Genomic DNA, 22,246 nt, shown 5'->3' with positions numbered 1-22,246 from the left:
AGAAGCTGACGATGATTTCGAGCTTGAACAATTAATGCAAGATATTGACGAAGCCGACGATGAGCCGGAGCAGTACGAGGAACAAGCTCAGCAAGAAGATCAAGTGCCTCCATACTTTCGATCCTTTATGGAGACATTCGATTTCCGATATGCTTCCATGGATTATCGCTTCACTTCCATAGAATCTCATTTATCCACAATGGGAGCTCAACAATTGGAAATTCTCCGGGAGATGCGCACAAACAACACTTCTATGAATGAACGCATTGATGCACTCTCACATGAGATGGCCGCTATGCAAGCTTATTTTCCTTCTCCCGATCCTCCTACGGATGCTTGATTCTATGTTATGCTTTAGTACTTTGAACTTAAAGCTTATTGTTTTAACATTTTGAATATTTTTGGATTGTTTGTACTTTGGATGTTTGAACTTATATTTCTATATATTTGGTTTGGTTAAATTTATTCATTATTGCATCATTTACATCAATAGCTAATATGACCAATTTTGCCATGTCACATTGTTTATGAATATTGATTATGAAACTAATGGCTAACGTTTCTCTTGATTGTGATCTTAGTAGCTTAAGATATATATATATATATATATATATATATATATATATATATATATATATATATAATCAATTGGCTAAATGATTTCAGAACCTTGTTTAAAATCTTTTACGAGTCTTTTTGATTTAACAAAAAGGGGGAGAAATGTTAAAAGCGTTTTAAAGAGGAGTAGTGTTAGAGTAAGGGGGAGTAATTTCAAAACTTGATTTCAAAATCTTAAAATTACCATAATGTTTTGTTATATCAAAAATGGGGAGATTGTTGAATACATTTTGATATTTCGAATATAACAAATTAAGATAAATGAATTTTAAGATTTTCCTAAAGATTTTCTAAGTATATTCAATATAATTATTCGAATATCAAAATATTACTCCAAATATTTCAAAAGTCATTTTTAATCCTTACTCAAGTGTAAAATTAAGTTTTAATCTTAAAATAATTTCAAAATAATTTTACAAAGTATTTCTAACCATTTCAATAAAATAATTTCGAAATAATTTTACAAAGTATTTCGAACCATTTCAAAACCAAACAAATTCCAGTATGTCCAGAGGGAACCGATTCCCCCTGAATGGTTTGGCTCCGAGAAATTCCAGTATGCTCGGAGGGAACCGATTCCCCCCAAGGGGGTATCGATTCCACCTGATCAACGGTCGAAATATTTGAATTTTACACTTAGGGAACCGATTCCCCATGAGGGGGTACCGATTCCCCCCACGCTCCAAGCAAAAATATTAATTATTTTCACACTTAAACGACTCCAATAACTTCATTAATGATCTCTAACATTCAGAAGTGATTCAAGGTGTATTTAAGCAAGCTTAGAGGCCATTGATCAATAACAAGAAACATCAAGCAACTAGAATCAAGAGAGAATCAAAGAGAAAGCATCAAACCTCAAGTTTGAGCATTTCAAGCCTATTTTTCATTCAATATTCATTTTGCTTTCAAGAACACTTATTGTGCTCAATTATATTTATTCTTGAGTGTTCTTTCTTTGTTCTAGAATTGTGCAAACATCTTACCTTGTGAGGTTTTTCTTGTAAGTTTGCGAAATTTGTAATCTTCTCTTTGAGAAAGAGTGTTCTCAAGAATTGGGGTATAATTATTGAGGGAGTTGTAAGGTTATCTCTTTGGCCTCAAAAGAAATAACAAATTAGTGAATTTGTTGGAAAATCCTTAGTGTGAATAGCTAAGGTAGTGGATGTAGACTTTGGTTGATAAAGACGAACCACTGTAAATCGTTTTGCAATTACTTTCAATTTTCTGCAAAAGCTTCTACCAAAATTTTTATTGCCAATTCACCCCCTCTTGGCCGATTTCATCGATTGATTAACTCAACAAGTATCCATACTTTATACACGTGTACCCTTCAATTATTTATTATTATTATTACAAGTTGTAGCCCTTAATTATCGGGATTTTTAGTTGCCCTTTGTTGCATTGCCCGTATACCACCCAGATCATACGTCCGAACCATTTCTGCGCTTTAATTGTTTGAGAACCAAATGCATCACCGTTGAGATTTTAAATATGCATATGCTTCTACATCAAATATGTTTCACTATGACGGTTTCGGTTTAGGGTTAACCTATCTCAATTAGCTGACTGAAATGGATAATATGCGAAAGACATTCTTCGGATATCCAATCTTCCTGCTTGTTACTCAAAATTATGATGGTCGGGATTTTCCTCGCGTTTCATGTTGAAAAAAAAACAATGGAAATTAGGAATAATCAATGATAACATGCAAATTGTCTAAGTTAATAAGTATTGAAAAAGGTTATTATTACCTTAGAAATGAAATTTGATGTTACCTACCGATGCATCCATTGAGTAAGTTGTTGTTTGGATGGAACAAAGGCTCCGGCTCATATTTATAGTGGAGCCGAAATTTATATTGAAATTCAAACTCAAATTGAAATTTAAATTCAAACTCCAATTAAAAATGAAATGAACATGAAATGCAGTGTAATATTGAACATGAAAATTGCATAATTGATTCATATTGTTCAAGTAACATGCGTTATGAACCATCAAGCCGGTAAAAGACAATATTGATTCAGATCAAAGCTGAGTTGTGAGTTGATGGGGTTGTCACACTTGTCACATGGGAATAAAGTACTCACATGGAAAATAGGAAGAGAAGAGGAGATAAATAGATTGTTATCTTTTCACAGCCCATCCAAATGGAATATTTACTGTGTAAGTCACATGTTATACTATGGAATATTAAATTACACAGTTATTGTGTTATATATGTTTTAGTATATTTAAATTGAAAATAGTGTATTATGTGAATCGAATAAAAATATACACACAATATAAATAAACCAAACATGCATACACAACAATTTTATACATAACAATGTTCAAATAATCTACCCACAAAGAAATTAATCTGACGAAAAAGGGTTATTTCTAACGAAGTCCGGAACATTAGGCGCCTTCCACAAATTTTCCAAATACTCTCGTATGTTACCACCTTTTTCTGATGATATATATAAATAATTTCAATTATCAAACTAATCAGATGCAATTTTACTAACAAGAAACTAAATTCGTATAAGCAGGAATAAATTTGTGTCATACCTAAAACAATTATTACCAAACATAAATCGGGTCCAAATCCAGCCCGACCCGGTCAGGAACACCCTCATTCATTCTTCCCTTTTTATAATTGCATTAGTCCACATCAATGAGTTCTTAAACATTGATTCATGTTAGAGATATTGAATAAATAAAAAACAGAAAATGGCTGCCCATAATGTTAGCTTTGGAAAAAAGGTTCCATATACATCCTGGTAAGTAAACGATTACATTAAACTAGTCCTGGTAAGCAAGCAACTGACTCCGACCTCAACGGCACAATGCAGTGTGAAAGCCATCTATTATTTTTGGTCCTCAACGGTGCATATTGAATCTCAGTGGATGGCTACGACCATCCAACCTCATCCGCCATGAACCCCACAAGGTTGTTTGGGAGAGCCATCGTCTCAAGAAGCGAGCAAACTTGAACTCTGGCAGAGATGTTGCCTTCTCTTCTTCATCATAATAATATTCATGTTCGACCTTGTTGTAGTTATGATTATTCACAAGGTTCTGTTGTCTCACTTCATCATAACTAGATCTTTGTGACAAGCTATGCGCAGAGCACCATAAAACATTGATTAATTGAAAAAGAAGATAAAACATGCATGCCTCAACATCATCAACATCTAATACCACTGAAGATTACTGAAAAAACAAAGGTTTTATCGGATTTGAGTACCATTTGCAGGGAACAGTGTGCTGTTTTATACGTCTTTTAATAGGTGATTGGTTGACGGACATGTGTTTGACAAATTCAAGCTGTTTGCACCAGAAAACACACATCAGATAATTGCAGCTAGAACTCATAAAAGCAACAAAGAAACGATAAAAAGCAGCTATTTCAATTCTTTGATCAAGATTACTAAATTGTAAATACTGCTGTCACTGTCAAGTATGAAAAGCAAAACCTGATCACCATCTTTGATCCCATAATTTCTAATGCAAGCCTTATTGTTAACCAGATTCTGACCTTCATAAACCAAGCAAAAGTGCCCCCAAACATGTGACCTGACAAAACAACAATAAACTTCATCTACATTCTAAAATTTATAAACCAAATTTAATATCCAAACTCAAAATAATCAAAACCAACAAAACAAGATTACGTTTAATCAATCAAAAGAATAGCAATCACTCGTAAGTTATAATGTAAAAGTCCATGAATTAGTTTTAATGAGTTAATACCATGAAATACAGCATTGAGTTTCCCCTGGCGGTTCTGCAAAAAGTTCCTCTATTGCTACCTTAAGCTCTGCAACTTTAGCATTCCTTTCCACATTTACATCTGCATAATCCATATGCCTCATTCAAGAGTAATAACCAAGAAAACTATAATAAGGTAATTCAATTTTTATTTCATAAACTAAGTCACATTTAGTATTTTTTGGTTTATTAAAAACTTAAAAGCACTTTTCTAATTTTTTATATTGTTTTACTACAAGATTATCCAGGATTGATTACTCCGTTTGCTTTAAAAAGATAGAAAAAAAGTTATATTTCCTCTCCTTTTGTTTTTATTAACTTTTTTAGATGCAAAAAAAAAAAAAAAAGACTGAGAAAAATGAAGATAGATACAAGACAATATTTATAAACAAAGGTGGATCATGTCAAGGGATGAACTGAGAGGTGCTGCAGTTACACCTTTATAAAATTTAAATTCTCTTATATTTTAAGTTTCTTCTTTGTATTTTTTTATTAATTATCTAATTTCATTAGAAAATTTAAATTTCTTTATTTTTTATATTTTTTATTAATTATTTAATTTAGTATTCCTAAAATTTTATAATGTATCCCTATAAATTTAATATAACCTTTTAAGTTTATGAAAAAATTTAATATAACCTTTTTAGTTCGTATTCTACGTAAATTCCTGCGAGTCGTCCGGGATCATGTTTTCTTTTCATCTCCCTTTTAAGTTTTATTTTCTCCTTTGTTTCATTATTTTAAAAAAAATGATACAAATACAAATAAGAACTAAGCGTGACTTAACAGAAACAAATAAGTCAGAAGAAAAAGAAAGGTTGAATGAGGAATGAGGAATGAGGAATGAGGAATGAGAAATGAGAAATTAAGAATCGACGGAGTTTTACCAAAAATGGAACCGTCGAGCTTTAGAATGGAGAGATTGAGAAGATTCTGATCAGGAAGCTTTCGATACAACAACTGCCGTTCGACGAGAGCATCGTCTTCGTAGCCGCCGTTGGCGCCACCGCTTCTGATTCTGCTAAATTTCAGGGAACTTAAACGCCCCCTCTCCAGCACATTCAAAACCCGCGTGTTATAGCTACGATTACTGACATGATTCTCCTCATATATTTCCATATGCAAACCCAAACTCCACAATTTTACCCCTTAGGATTTTATTTTTCCTTATTTTTTCTTTTATATGAATCTCAACGAAGACGGAAATGGAAGCGGTAGAGGAAGGCGGAGAGTTTGTTTCTGATATTTATTTTTGGTTTGCCGAAAATACGTTCTTTGAGAAATGACCGTTAAACGGCAGATTTTTATTTATTGGTTGTAAATTTTGGAAACTTTATAACTCAACCCTGCACCTAGGAGTCTGGCGCTCACTCGCGTTTTATGGGAACAGAGACGAGCGCGTGTTTAACACGTAAGTAGTTTTCTAAAATATATATTTTCAGAGATAATTGCACATGATGTCTCTAAACTATGACCCCTATTTCAAACTGATCCATAAATTTTAAAAACTTTTAGATCAGTCCACAACAGATGCTATATCATAGTGGATTATTTCAATGTTGTAGTTTATGCATCAATAATCTAAAATTGTAAGCTAATTGCCTCATTATTTACACATTATTCACCTAAATCTAGTTCATATATACCCATGGAACACTTGGAACAATTTTTTTCAGTACTGTGCCCAAAATATTAGTAGAGGCCTGAACTTTTTGTATGGATACTTGATTGTACGAACATACCAACTGTAAGTTGTAACAAAGAAAAATGAGAGTTGTAAATATATGAGAAAAAAACCCTTTTGATTTTAGCCCCTAAAAACTTATCTTGGTGTTAAATTTATTTATTTTCCAGCAGCAGTTTATAGAGAAGAGATGAATTTGAAATTTTGTTACTCAATGGTTAGTTTTCACATCTAACAAGCAGCGGGTTGTCTGAAATCTGAGATTGTAAATAACAAACAAGCTATGAACCAAAATGTTTGGTTTATATGAAAACAGGAATACAAGAACAGAAAAGTTCGCCCACAGACATTTATCCCATAGCACTCGTAAAAACATGATCTATGATGCTGGTATCGGTGATCCTAATAATGGACTGCCATTGACACCTTTTATGAGTAGAAAATAAGAAAGCAATATGTATATATATATATATATCAAAGATACAAAAGCTTGACATCTAATTCTTCAAATTTGTCCATGGCGTTAGCAATCTTGAGGGCTTTTGTGTCCGGTCTCTTCTTTTACCGGTTCATGCTACTTTTCCTTGATTATTTCTGAGCTCTCTTCGATGCCCGACGACTCATCATTACAAACAGCAAACTGTGGGTATTTGAACACTTCATTATTTTCTAGTTCACTTAATTTCTGTTGGGACTCTCCTTTGAGCAGCTCAACAACTTCAAGCATGGTAGGTCTTTTCTCAGGCCGATTATCAGCACAAACAAGTGCAACAAGGACAAGCCTTTTCAACTCCTCTTCCACATACTTACCATTCAGCTTTGGATCCGCCACTTCACTTAACTTCCCCTCAGAAACTAGTGGGAGAGCCCATTCTGCAATCGGGCGTTTCAAAAAAGCACTCACCTTCTCTAGCGGTCTCTTACCACTGACAAGCTCAAGCAAAAGAACTCCAAAACTGTATACATCACAACTCTCTGAAGCTTTTCCTAACAAAGCGTATTCAGGGGCAAGGTAGCCAACAGTACCCTTAACTCGAGTAGTCACATGTGTTGCACCGTCTGGGATGAACTTCGCAAATCCAAAATCCGCAACCTGAGGCTGGAAATCTGAATCTAACAAGTAACAACACATTACTAGCTTTGATGTCTCGATGAATTACGTGTGGGGTTGAGTGATGGTGAAGATAGCTGAAGTGATCAGGTGAAAGACATTGAGCTTAGCATTTTCGTTGGAACAAATTACAATAGAAAAGAAATTTGGGACCAACACTTACGCAATTCCATCAGCAGAGCCAATTGCAATATTCATCCTTCTGGTCCAATCAAGAAGACATTCTGCCGAATGGTGTCCATGAAGATGTGAAAGCAAACTCCTGTTAGGCATGTAGTTGTATACAATCAGACGTTCTTGCCCTTCGGCACAATACCCTCGCAAGCTCAGTAGATTCTTGTGTCTAACCCTTGCCAATGTCTCAACCTCAACTGCAAACTGCACTTCTGCTTTATTGTTCCACACCTTCAACCTCTTAACTGCTATCTGCAAGTGTATAACTTTCAAAACGAGAACAAGGTTGAAAGAAAAATAAAGCAATAGAAAAATGTCCAGAAGGTTCTTTTGATTGCAACTGAAGTAAACATGGAACTCCAGAAGTATCATCTGAGAGGCTAATTACAAATGCCTACATGCATTGTTTAGAGAAAGAAAGGTGATATTAAGCAACGTGATTTCACATCATTTTGATTCGGATTTGTTGAGACTTTTTTAAGTCAGCCCTTTTCACCTATTGCTGAACAGTTTTATGTTGGAAGTTTTAACACATCTGACCTTAGACCAATCCCATGATAAGAAACTTCAGCGTCATTAAATCAACAAAGTGGAACCTTTACCCCCTTGTTACATGTGATTCATGTAGAAACCGGCCAGGAACACTAACAGTAGCTCGGTCCAAGAATATGCTTGGAAAGTAGAACAATTTTCTCAAATAGTACACTAGATTCAAATTAAAGTAACCTAAGGTTTTCGCAAATCAACAACAGGACCTATTAACTCATATTCCACAAGAAGATCAATCATGCCAAGGAAAGTGAATCATAATTGGATTCAAGTATGTATTAACCAACAAATGCAAAACAATTCATACCTGCGATCCATCCCGTAGCTGACCCCAATAGACACTGCCAAACCCCCCTTCTCCAAGCTTGTTATCATAATTAAAGTTATTGGTAGCTGAATGCAATTCTTCCAACGAAAAAATCCTCCATGCCGGCTGCTGCTTTTCCTTCTTCCTGTTGAATCATACAACTTTAGACGTTAGAATCCAATTGACGCTTTGCTTACAAGGTGAAAATCAGCACAATCCTTGTGAATCTGACTCCAGAATATGAATTTCCTTTACTCAAATCAAGTTCCAAAAGGAAAGAAAGTTCACAACTTATAATTACCTCTTTCTTCCTTTCTTGGAAACCTAGCATGACAGTAGGGGAGGTAGGCAAAAAGAAACAAAAGTTCAATGATGAACTCATAGCAAAACCAGAATCCACTAAAAGAAAGTCCCTATAAAACTTTTCCTAACGAAAGAAGCTTTGTAAACCAAAGAAAACAGTGGTAACTCATAGCAAACCAATGATGAACTCACCGATCGACGCTCTTCCTGCAACAAATCATAGAGAAAAACGCCATTACAAATCCAAACTAAAAGCCCAACACCTTTTCTTTTCTCTGTCTCAACGGAAACCAATTCCTTGCGGTTTGAAGGACATTGTTTTATTATTTATCTGTACTCTGTACTTGAACTGCTCAATTTCAGCTTCAGCTTCTAAGCAACAGATTCTTAAAGGATACCAAACGTAACGCCTGCGTGGTTCTGCAATCTCGGTATTAAAGAAAGAAAGAAGAAATGAAAAACTGTTAATGCAATGTTTGCTGGAGTTTGGCTATTATTTCTTGGGTGAACTACATATTTAAGTCATATAATTATAACTATCCTCATCAATTATTATTTTTTATAAAATTATAATTAAAGATTTAAAGATAATGTCATATTATTATTAACAAATTAAAAAGTTATTACGTTGATAATTTCATTTATTTTCTAATAATATATGATTCAACGTAATATTAAATATAATTTATTTTAAAATAATTTAATAATTAAAAGTGTAGTTTACTTTTTTTCTGTTTTTGTTTGCTAAATGTTTATGGCATTAGTTGCCTGCTGATTAGGCCGGTTCCTAATTGAGTCTAGCTGTTTCCAATTCAGAAATCCATCCCGCTTCCATATCCCATGGGCCATGGGTTGGATACACTTTAGGATAAATTTCACCATTTGTCACTAAATTAATTATTATATAAAACGATTAATTACCAATACTCTACTACTAAATTAAGACAATATAAAAATAATAATGATGGAACAGCAGAAGATAAAGTTTTTTAAACAGCATTTATTAATCACATGTAAATTAGGATGGAGGGATCGAGCGAGGTTCAGCCAGTTGGCCTCTGGGTGCTTGTCTCTTTATATCAATGCAACTAACTATGAAAATGAACTAAACATACATGTAGGTTGATAGAAGATTTGTTCAATTTTTGAAATATGAGATCTTTACTGGTCATGAGTAGGTAAAACAATATGATCGAATATCGTTTTAAAAGATAAAGAGATAACATGACGGATGTTATTTTTATCCAGCATGTATTCGGTGGCATGCCACTATCCACGACAAACGTTGGGATTAGGGATGTAAAATCGGGTAATCGTTCAAGTTTCAGTCGGATCCTGTCAGGTCGGGTAAAATCGGATACATGTTAAGTCAGGTAAATTTGACACCAGATCCAGTTCGGTTTCAGGTCATGTCAAATCAGTTCGGGTTATTTTCAGGTTGATTTGACACCAGATCCAGATCGGTTTCAGCTTAGGTCATTTTCATTTCGGATCGATGTCAGTTCAGGTCTGAAGCAGATAAAGACCATGTTAATTCAGGTTCGGGTGGACTTCAGTCGGATCTCTTTCAGATCGGGTCACATCATTGACAGATAAAATTCAAGTCGGATGTTTACCGGATACGGATTGAGTTCACGTCGGGTCATTTTTATTTTTGGATTAATTATTTTGTCATCTTTCGTGATTGTTGAATTGCAAGTTGTAATTGTATATGATTTCGAGTAAATTAAGAGAAATATAAATATCCATGGATCGATTTTGTAAAAATATAAATTTAAGGATAAAATTGAAGAAATGTAAAATTACAAATAAAATTTTAAAATATAAATTAAACAACACACATAGGTAAGGGACTAAATTAAAATAAATTTAAAATGTGAGGTTTAAATTAATATAAAAAATGACTAAATTAAACACATTTAAAAAGTTATGGGCCACTTACAAAAATATAAATAACAACTAATAATGTGCCAAATGAAGATGCAAATATAAATTTAAGGACTAAATTGAATACATATAAAAGTGAAAGACTTAAAATTAAAATAAATTAAAAAACAAAAAAAGATTAAATCAAAATAAATGCAAAATGTGAAGAAATAATGAAAAATATAGTAAATTACATTCATTTAAAAAATTGAAAAAATATAATATATATATATATAATATAAGTTTATATATAAAATATATTTATATTAGAAACTATATAATTATTATAAGTTATATATATAAATTATGCTTATATGAACTATATATATAAACTATATATGTAAGAGAAAATAATCTCAGTGACCGAAAATGTCTTATAATATACGATTTTAACCAACCTTTTTTGGATTTGCCAAAATGACCAACAAATTCGCAACGCGAACTCCAATTTCGCAACACATAAGTAAAATTCGTAATGCGATAGTCAAATTCTCAACACAAAAGTCAAATTCGCAACACAAAAGTCAAATTCGCAACGCGATAGTCAAATTCGCAACGCGAAAGTCAAATTCGCAACGCTAAATACAATATTAATTTCGCAACACAAATGTAAACAGTATTATCGCAAATCATAACCTAAAACCCTAAATCACAACTCAGTCCCATCTCCATCTCTCACTCTCTACGGCGACATCCGTCCCGATCTCCGACGAAATCCGTCCCCATCTTCGACGAAATCCGTCTATCTCCATCTCTCAGAGCAACCCTCACAACCATTCGTGATTGTTGAATTGCAAGTTGTAATTGTATATGATTTCGAGTAAATTAAGAGAAATATAAATATCCATGGATCAATTCTGTAAAAAATATAAATTTAAGGATAAAATTGAAGAAATGTAAAATTACAAATAAAATTTTAAAATATAAATTAATCAACACACATAGGTAAGGGACTAAATCAAAATAAATTTAAAATGTGAGGTTTAAATTAATATAAAAAGGACTAAATTAAACACATTTAAAAAGTTATGGGTCAGTTACAAAAATATAAATAACAACTAACAATGGGCCAAATGAAGATGCAAATATAATTTTAAGGACTAAATTGAATACTTATAAAAGTGAAAGACTTAAAATTGAAATAAATTAAAAAAAACAAAAAAAAGATTAAATCGAAATAAATGCAAAATGTGAAAAAATAATGAAAAATATAGTAAATTACATTCATTTAAAAATTTGAAAAAATATAATATATATATATAATATAAGTTTATATATAAACTATATATATAAAATATATTTATATTAGAAACTATAATATTATAAGTTATATATAAATTATGTTTATATGAACTATATATAAACTATATATGTAAGAGAAAATAACCTCAGTGACCGAAAATGCCTTATAATGTACGATTTTAACCAACTTTTTTTGGATTTGCCAAAATGACCAACAAATTCGCAACGCGAACTCCAATTTCGTAACCCAGTTTCCAATTTCGCATCGCGAATATGTAAATCGCATTGCGATTTTCCATATTTGCAACGTGAATCTGTAAATCGCAACGCGAATTTGTAAATCGCAACACAAAAGTCAAATTCGCAACGCGAAACATAATATTAATTTTGCAACACAAATGTAAACAATATTATCACAAATCATAATCTAAAACCCTAAATCACAACTCTGTCTCATCTCCATCTCTCACTTTCTACGTGACATCCGTCCCGATCTCCGACGAAATCCGTCCCCATCTCCGGCGAAATCCTTCTATCTCTATCTCTCAGAACAACCCTCACAACCATTCACGGTCAGAAATGGAAAATCAACCACCGATGGTTAGTTTTTTAATCTCTTATTTTTATTTTGAAATTTTTGTATTATTATTATATTTTTCTTATATTGATGATAAATTTACTGGTAATTTTAATATATATAAAGATTAACCATTTCACTGATATTGCTTAGTAAATTCATTCGGTTGCTGCCAATACTGCTAAACTGTTTAGTCTTTAACCCTGTGAAGTTAATATTTGTCTTTGTTTTGTCTTTTTGTTGAAGAAATGCAATTCATTCAAGTTTCAATTTGCAGAAGAATAGTTTTTGAAACTTAAATTCACAACACGAAAATGAAAATCGCAACACCAAAATCGCAATGCGATTTTAGTATCGCGTTGCGATTTTCTCGTTGCGATTTTCATTTTCGCGTTGCGAATTTAAGTTTCAGAAACTACTCTTATTCTGCAAATTGAAACTTGAATGAATTGCATTACTTCAACAAAAAGACAAAACAAAGACAAATACTAATTTCACAGTGTTGCTAATTTAAGTTTCAAGAATAAACTACTACTCTTTATGTTGTCCTTGAACCTGCACTAAACCTATATGTTGTCCTTTTAAATGTTTATATAAGTGCTTACTTCTGGAATGTTATTTAATGCATTTTGTGAACTATGATGGAATAATGACAGCATGTGAATACCGTGCTAGTTTGAAACATATTTGGCTTTGTTTTCACTGTTTAATATCATGTCTGTTTACAGTGTATAATTTGTAGTTTTTGGTATATCTAACTTGGTATGTTTTTGTTTTTGTAGAAATTTTTTCGGTTGTATTGACCTTAAGGAATAAATTAAACCTAGCCATAAAATTGTGTCGACGCTTACACCTCTACAAAGAAAATTGTTTGAGGATACTTGCTTCGGGCCATGGCTGAAAGTACAACATACGGGTGGAGATGATGTGTTGACACATTTGTTTCTTCAGACCATGACTAACGATCTACCCGAGAGGATACAACGTGGTGATGAAGAGATATGGTTTCATTTTTCTCAGGCACCGGTACTTGTTTTGGGCGGGAGGAGTTTTGCTTTATCACTGGTCTACGCTTCGGACACGATGAAGTAACCCGGTACACTACTCATATTTCCCGCCCATCATGGTTATCTCGGGTTTTTCCTGAGCTGGCAAAGTCGAAGCCGAGTTTACACGTCGACGACTTGAAGAGATTATTTATTAAAGATGGTTTTACTCGGATGGATGACCTTGATGTTGTCCGAGTATGCCATTTATTACTTTTGCATGCTGGCTTTTTAGGTAAAAAGGGCATACAACCTATCTCTGAGGACCTAATATTATTGGTAGAGGACCTAAATGCATGGAACTTGTTTCCGTGGGGTTTATATTTATGGAAAGCTACCTGGAAGAAGTTGTCGTCTACCTTTGAGGACCAAAAAAGTTTACGGGGCGATGGTTCTAAATACACTTTGACATGCTTTACTTGGGCCTTTAAGGTAAGAATTTCTATATAATGTTTCCAAAATTATAATTAATTATTTAACAATTACTAATGTTTGTGTATTATATTGTTTGTAGATTTGGATATTTGAGGCTTTCCTCAGCATGCAGACATATGCGATAAAAAGATCAAATGATATTCCTAGGGCTATTACCTGGAAGAGGATCCACATGTTGGATTGGGAAGAGTTACTCCCATATACGACGATGAATGATGTAAGTTAACACACAAATAATACTATATATAAACAAGTTATTACTAGTATAAGTTTAACTTTGTTTGAGCTTTTATATTGTTAGGAGGCCAACTATCCATTACAGAGGCTGAGCTTGCCACTGATTGGTGGTAAGCTAGTAAGCGGTTTTTTTATAGGACGGATGATGAGCACCCGCACTTTGAGAGCCATCACCTGATCGGGCCGATTCTACAGCTCGACACCCGGAGCCATCACCTGATCGAGCCTCTTCTCCACCTCCACCATCACCTATTCCATCACATCATCGAGCCTCTTCTCCACCATCACCTCATGATAGGCGACCGGCAAAGAGGCCACGACATTTATCTCTATGTTCTCCACCTCTACGGGATGAGTTAGGGGAGTTACGTAATGAGGTCGGTGCTTTGCGCCATGAGGTTAGTACTTTACGTGAAAACAATGGTGCATGGCGTGATGAGGTTCGTTTTTTACATGGTGAGGTGGATTTTTTACGCGATGACAATGGTGCGCTACGTGGTGAGGTATCTACTTTACGTGATGAGGTTACCGCTCTACGCAAGATTGTTTTATCGTTACAGAATGAGGTTCATACTCTACGCAATGAGGTAAATTTGTTTAATACTATACTAAATATACAAATAACCTTTTTTCGGCATTATTTATTTATTTATTTACGGATTTATGTATTAATTTATTTTCAGCTGCCCGATAAGGTAGATGCTTTATGTCGGGTTTTTCTTGCACGATGGGGTTCACGCATCAGACGTCGTGCACGTGCCATTACGTCTCCGTTCACCCCACTAGTGCTAAGACTCCATAAGAAGAAGCACAATGCACCTATCATCATTCAAGAGGTGCCTCCTATTATTTAAGAGGCCCCTCTCATTATCGAAGAGGCCCCTCCTGTCGTTCAAGATGCCCCTGTCATCGTTCAAGAGATCCCGCCCACCGTTCAAGAGCCCGATTCACATGGCGTCATATGTTGACATATTGATAAACCCCCTCCCGTGCCCGATATGATGGATGCGAGTTGTCTTTCGTATGTGTTACCGGCCAGTACCATTCCTCAGCAGGAGGGGGAAACACTATCGGACATAATTACGGATAATACCCTTTGGGCTAAGACCGCAGTTGATTTTTATCTACATGAGCGGAGAAAGGGGTGTTATTCTGACCTATGCAAACTCGACGATGTTATGCATTTGTTTCTTGGTCGGTCTTGGTGGGGTATTTTATTAGGGGTTGAAGATAATAGCTATCTCGAAGGGGTGATAAGTCTTATATTCTTCTTATATTGCATTTTGATTAATTTTTTTAATTATTAATAAATTCACTAATATATGTATTTTTTATAAAACAACATATTGATGCATGGGTGCCACGAATTTTAATAATAAGGAAATTGAGGAAAATAAGAAATACTCAATGGACTATTATGCCGACGTCTTTTCACGTAGCTCACTTGAAGGATCCGAGAGATGCTTCATATACGTTGGGTAATGGAAAAACTAAACTTTATCCTACGTGGTGGGAGGTCGATAAGGTTAGTATTTATTTTTTGAATATTTTAAAGGTTTTCATAAATTTTATTTGATGTGCGCAATTATTTATGATTGCAGGTGTTTATCCCTATTTTGGAACGTCGTCATTGGCTATTCCTCGAGCTTCAGCTCTCATCCCTGAAGATAATGGTATATGACAGCATGTTGAATTAAATATCATTGTCTGATTTGAGAGATATTATTTGTAAGGGATGGAGCACTCATTTGGCGAAATACTTGGACGCGATTGATTATTGGACTAATTCTAGAAACAAGAAGCCAAAAAAGTTCAAAGTTTAAATGATCAGAGATGATACCGCGCCATAATAAATGGAGGGAGCCAGAGGGGATTGTGGTCCTCTTGTATGCATGTGATTGGAGCGTTTGACGACATGAAGTAAACATCTTCTACTTCCCACAGATAGAGATAGAGGTGCAGTAGGCTTATGGTTTCGGCATTTTATGGCTCGAGCAATATATGCGAGACGTTGCCTACCTGCATCTGCATGCTGAAAGTTTGCATAAACAATTGGTAAGTTTGAGCAAGTGTTGTTAACATATATACTCTTTGTTGGTTTGAAATTGTTTGGTTAAGTACCTAGAATTCAATAATTTGTTGTTTGTTGGTTTTAGATGTGTAGAAAGTGTTGTTTGAGCAAATGTTTGGTTTCTGCAGGTTATTCCTGACGTGAGCTGCGTAAAATTGATGTATTTGTTCATAAACAACAGTCTGGGGTACACCTTTTTTTTCTTGTTTAATTGAATTTTACATTGAAAGTTGATTTGTTTAATTGATGAGGAAATAAGAATTATTTTTGCTTGTTTAATTGATTTGTAAAAGTTGATTTGTAAAAGTTGATTTGTTTAATTTGATGTGTAAATAAGAATTATTTTTTTGTTTGTTTAATTGATTTGTAAAAGTTGATTTGTTGTTTTAAATTCAATATGTATTATGTTGATGGCAAAAAAGACCTGTTGAAGGTACAAATTCGCAACGCGAAAGGTAAATTCGCGTTGTGATTTTGTCAAATTCGCAATGCGAAAGTCAAATTCGTAATGCAAAAGTCAAATTCGCAACGCGAAATAAGCGTTGCGATAGTCAAATTCGCAACGCAAAAGTCAATTTCGCGTTGCGATTTTCAGTTTGCGATTTCGCGTTGCGAATTTGACTTTCGCATTGATCGCAACATACAACATCAAACACATTCCAAGCTATAAATACAAGCTAAGGACACTTGAAGAAGCAAGAGAACAACTATCCAAGCAATCAAACACAAGAGAAAATCCCAACATGATAACAACTGAACAGATCATAGCAATGTTCAAACTCAAGTTACTAATGAATGTCTAACTGAAAATGTATGGATTCACATATAAAATACACATAATACAACATTTGCATTTAAAAAATCACCTAAGTTAATAAGTCCCAAAAGGTGAAGCCGGTTGTGATTGGGATTTTGATTTTGATTGCGATTTTGGTTTCCTTTTGCTTGGCACCATATGGGCTTTGGATTTTGATGAGGATCCATTTTTTGGTAGAGGAAAAGATGATTGTGATAGCACTGGTGATCCACAGGTCAACCTTGTATGACCACTTTCCTTGCACCGACTACATGTCGATATCCTCTTCTCTTCACCCTTAGACGGTATAAGATCGTGATTTTTTGGTCGGCCAGGTAGCCTGCTGTCCATGACTGGTGGCAAAACTGTTTGTAAGTCATCTGGTATGTTCCACTCAGAAGGATGTGGACATGGGTAGACAATCGCGGCATAAGTCTGTCGATACACTTCTATAGTATAGCAATCCATAGCGTATGCGCTTGAATCATCTTGTTTTAGATGAAGAGCAACTTTTATAACATGGCCACACGGATAACCAGATGTTTGCCATTTCTTACAACTACACGTCTTTGCATTTAGATCGACAAGCCCATTTAAGTTATTATCCAATACTTCAAACAAAGTGTTTGAACATGGTTCAACTCTCCATGACGTTGACTTCACAATACGTTTCGTTATCTTTTTTTCAATCCATGGTGTAACACGACGTTCCAATGTTCCTGTAAATTTAAATAAATAATACTTAGTAAAATATATGATAAGTTATGAATTTAAAGAAATAATACATGCATGGTTTCTTTTCTTGTAGTACCACTGTTGAATAGAGGCTCGAAAAAACTCCATTAACATAGTAATGGGTAATTTCCGGGAATGACGACTTAGAGCGTTGATTGATTCTGCACTATTAGACGTCATAAAACCATATCTTGCTCCAAGTTGATGTACTCTTGACCATCTTTCAAACCCGACATCTTCTAGTGTTTGAGCACATTGAGGCAAAACACATCTTAAACAATTTATATGCTTATTAAAATCCACTTCCCGATAAGCTTTTACAGCCTTCCAGTATCCATTTGTGATTTTTTATACCAGCAGACCTTGATTTTAGATTTCTGTACAAATGAACACCACAAAGTCCATGAAAAGTATCTGGAAAACACCTTCTAACAGCGTTGTCAATTGAGTTTTCCCTATCGGATATGATTGTCAGATTGCTAATAGGAGTTATGCAATCCCTAAGATGCCCCATAAACCATGTCCATGAATCAGAGGTTTCAGATTTTCCAACCCCGTAAGCTATTGGTAGTATCCCATTGTTAGCATCCATGGCTACTGCTAATAAGTTTACTCCAAGGTATCGACCTTTCAAATGTGCTCCTTCAACTATAATAATTGGGCGCATGCAAGTAATAAATGATCGAATCTACAAAATCATATACACAAGAAATATAATCATTTAAATGTGAAATGCATGCAACTAACAAAAATGAGTCAACAAAATTATAATTATTTACTAACCGCAGCACTAATGGCGATAAACAACAACTCAAAGCGTCCATCTCTATCTGTTTTGATATGAGTTACCGACCCAGGATTTTTCAGCTTTAAATTGTGACAATAAGCCGACAGTTGGGCAAACGATGCTTCTGGCGACCCCTCAACAATTCCAAGGCATAACATTTGGCTCTCCAAGCTTGAGAATATGAGATACTAATCTTGAACCGAGCATTCATGTCAGTCATAATTTTATGTCCCTGATATACCATTCCATTAAAAAAACATTAACTCAGCCAGAAAACCACCCAACACCTTTTTCTTTGCATGTCTATAGTGAGGAAAAACTTGTGTTCTTGAACATGTATGTTTATCAATAAAAGTTCTAACTTGAAACATTTCGCAATCTTTTATCCTCTTTGCAATCATGCGCCACGTACAGTTTTTGTCAATCATACACTTTGTTTCGAAACGATCTTTACTTGATTTGTTAACTTTTAGTTGATAGCCATCTTCCACACATTTCGTATACAAAGCTATCTTCAAGTCTTCCTTTGTATCAAAACAATCATCTTTCTTGATAAGAATAACTTTTGTGTAACAATCAACTGCTATCTTTACCAACTCTTCTTCCAGTATCTAAAGTAATTCTGGCATATTTCAGTTATACTCCCGTGACATTTTTTTCTTTTTTCCTTCGGGGACTTCTTCTTCTTCTTTTTTTCTTCTTCAGGGTTATATGAATTACAGAATGGATGTTCAACATGTTCATTCACAGTCGTAACTTCCTCCTCATTATCATCAACAACATCTTCCTCGACAGCGGTTGTTTCATCATCAAAATTTGGGTATTGACCAATACCAAAATCATTACATGCAGGGTCTGTTTCTTCTTCCATCACATCATCAAAATCCGAGTATTGACCAAGATCAAAGTCCAGGTATTGACCAAGATCAAATTTCGAATACTGACTAATACTCACAATTTTTTCTATTGGCTCATAATCGTCTAACTGGTCAATACGAAAACCGGAATTTGATGCTGAAAGTTGATTGGGATTTGGATTAGGAAAAGGTTGTAGGTTTTGAGATTGTGTTTGGTATTAGAAATATGGCGAAAAAAAAATTTCTTGGTGATGAAATTGTGGTAGAACCATTAAATTTTGAGGTTGATAACAACGTTGTACATTGTGAGCACCATAAACTGGGGTTGAAGAACTTAGTTGATTACTACCCGCTACTGACCCAACTTCACCACTTCTAGGTTCAACAACATACAATGTAACATCATCTCCTTGCGAAACACTAATGTAAGCAATGAATCGTTCAACATCTTCATTGTCGGTTAATAAATAAACTTTACATTTTCTCTGATAAGATAGCCTAAATCCACTTAGAGGCTCTAAATTCAATTTCTTTGCAACACGTAACATTAGAGTTTCATAAGTTAACTTTTTTAATGACAATTTTAGTTGAAGATTCACGGGTAAAGGCACATATTGTAAAACACCATGAACATTCTCCCATGACCCTCCAAAACACAAATCTATCCAAACATCATCAACATTAGATGATTTCATTCTACAAACTGTAAATTAATTTACTAAAAAATGAGCTATAAACTAGATATCATCACTAACTTAGAGAAAAACATACCTTTATTAAGTTGATAGTTGATAATTTGGGAGAGAAATCATTGAAAAATTATATAGAAACAAAATTATGTAAAAACAATTTAGAGATGGGGAAGGATGTCGTTGGATATATGAACGGATGTCGCCGGAGAGAGTGATAGATGGAGATGGAATGAGTTGAGATTTAGGGATTTAGGTTATGAGTTACTGCTGTTGCGTTGTTATATACCCAAAACATTTGTGTTGCGAAACTAAAACCTGTTGCGAAATTAAATTCGTGTTGCGAATTCAAAAATCTAGTTACGAATTTGAAATTCAGTTGTGAATTTGAAATTCAGTTGCGAATTTGAAATTCTGAGTTGCGAATTTGACTTTTGTGTTACGAATTTGACTATCACGTTGCGAATTTGACTTCTGTGTTACGATTTACAAATTCGCATTGTGATTTACAGATTCGCATTGCGATTTACAGATTCGCATTACGAATTTGACTATCGCGTTGCGAATTTGACTTTTGTGTTGCGAATTTGACTATCGCGTTGCGAATTTGACTATCGCGTTGCGAATTTGACTTATGTGTTGCGATTTACAAATTCACGTTACGAAATTGGAGTTCGCGTTGCGAATTTGTTGGTCATTTTGGCAAATCCAAAAAAAGTTGGTTAAAATCGTATATTATAAGACATTTTCGGTCACTGATGTTATTTTCTCTATATGTAAACTATATATGTATAAACTATAAAAAGTATATAGTTTATAAACTATAATTTATATTAATATAGTATATATATTATTCAAAGTGAGTAGTGGAAGAAAACTATTTAAAATAAATATTTTTTTGTGTGAAATTTTTTGATTTTATTTGGGAATTTAGAGGGAAATTTAGAATTTAGAGGGAAATTGAAAAATTTAGAAGGAATAGAAAAATTTGGAGGGAAATTGAGAATTGAGATTTTATTTGGAAAGATATTTTGGGTTAATTAGGCTCATGCTCCTCCAACAATCATCATTTTTCCACTTGTATTTGATTTTTGATTTCTTTCATTTTAGTCATGGTTTAATTGTAAATATCTTCTTGAATTTTAATTGTAAATAATTTAAATGTATGTATGTATGTATGTATGTATGTATGTATGTATGTATGTATGTTTGTGTTTGTGCGTGCGTGCGTGCGTGCGTGCGTGCGTGCGTGCGTGCGTGCGTGCGTGCGTGCGTGCGTGCGTGCGTGTGTATAAACTATATAAAATATATAGTTTATAAATTGTAATTTATATTAATATAATATATATATATATATATGTATAACTAATATAAGTAATCTATAAATTATATATATATTATAGAAACACTATGCATAAACTATATAAAGTAATAAAGTATATAGTTTATAAAAAAACTAAACCCTAAACCTTTAACCTTAAACCTTAAACCCTGAACTATATATATAACTTATAGTACATGTATGTATAAACCATATATATATATATAAACTATATAAAGTAAATTACTTATATAGTTTATAGAAATACTATGCATAAACTATATAAAGTAATAAAGTATATAGTTTTATAGAAACCCTAAACCTTAAATCATAAATCCTAAACTTTAAACCATAAACACTAAACACTAAAACCTAATATAAATGGACTAACACTAATGCATATATATTTGTAATAAAAGAGTGGCCTTATGTATTGGGCCTATATAAACTAATGTAAATGGAGTAGCACTATTGCAAATGGACTTATTTTTTGGTTTTATTATTACTTATTCATAACAACAAAATAAATGATCTATTAATATGAATTAACCTAACATGCAACCAAAATACTAATTATGCAAATGAAATTAATATGGCATGTACTACTATTTATGAACCATATAATATGCAATGTGACATACTAATTATTTAACACCTAATTAATCATGTTTTATATAATTTACATTTTAATAATTTTATTAAATAATTTTATATAATATGTATGTATAAACCATGTATAGTATATATATATATTATAGATAGGGCTGTAAATGAGACGAGACAGATCGCGAGCTACTCGAGATCGACTCGGTCAAGGCTTGATAAATACTCGGATCGAATGTACACGAGTCGAGCTCGACTCAAATTCTTAACGAGCTTAAACGAGCTACTTGATACTCGACTCGAAAAGCTCGTGAGCAGCTCGAAAATATAATATATTAAGATTTTACTTTTTTAAAAATAAATTATTAATAATATTAACATTTATGTGTTGATTGTTTTTAAAAAATACAGTAAGGTTTTCA

General features: G+C 33.6%; 1 protein-coding gene and 1 pseudogene across 1 annotated transcript; both read right to left on the bottom strand.

Annotated features, from left to right (window-relative positions):
• Positions 1-3,335: 3,335 nt before the first annotated feature.
• On the bottom strand, positions 3,336-5,493 carry LOC120148561. Its single transcript, XM_039161645.1, has 5 exons — positions 5,262-5,493; positions 4,357-4,456; positions 4,080-4,179; positions 3,851-3,930; positions 3,336-3,721 (listed from the first exon to the last, which is right to left on the bottom strand). The coding sequence occupies exons 1-5, from the start codon at positions 5,491-5,493 to the stop codon at positions 3,484-3,486; spliced, it is 750 nt and encodes a 249-aa protein (XP_039017576.1). The 3' UTR covers positions 3,336-3,483.
• Positions 5,494-6,456: 963 nt separating this feature from the next.
• Positions 6,457-8,975, bottom strand: LOC120148538 (annotated as a pseudogene).
• Positions 8,976-22,246: the final 13,271 nt, after the last annotated feature.

The sequence above is a fragment of the Hibiscus syriacus genome, unplaced genomic scaffold (genome assembly GCF_006381635.1).
Source record: "Hibiscus syriacus cultivar Baekdansim isolate YM2019G1 unplaced genomic scaffold, ASM638163v2 tig00110963_pilon, whole genome shotgun sequence".
In the NCBI taxonomy this organism is placed as follows: domain Eukaryota; kingdom Viridiplantae; phylum Streptophyta; class Magnoliopsida; order Malvales; family Malvaceae; genus Hibiscus; species Hibiscus syriacus.
This window is presented reverse-complemented; position numbering and strand designations above follow the sequence as displayed.

Excerpts from the sequence above, each read along its gene's own strand:
- LOC120148561 (XM_039161645.1), bottom strand. The coding sequence starts at position 5,493 with ATGGAAATATATGAGGAGAATCATGTCAGTAATCGTAGCTATAACACG. Across the intron at positions 4,180-4,356 it reads ACTCAATGCTGTATTTCATG|GTCACATGTTTGGGGGCACT; the intron begins GTATTAACTCAT and ends TTGTTTTGTCAG. Across the intron at positions 3,931-4,079 it reads GGATCAAAGATGGTGATCAG|CTTGAATTTGTCAAACACAT; the intron begins GTTTTGCTTTTC and ends TGGTGCAAACAG.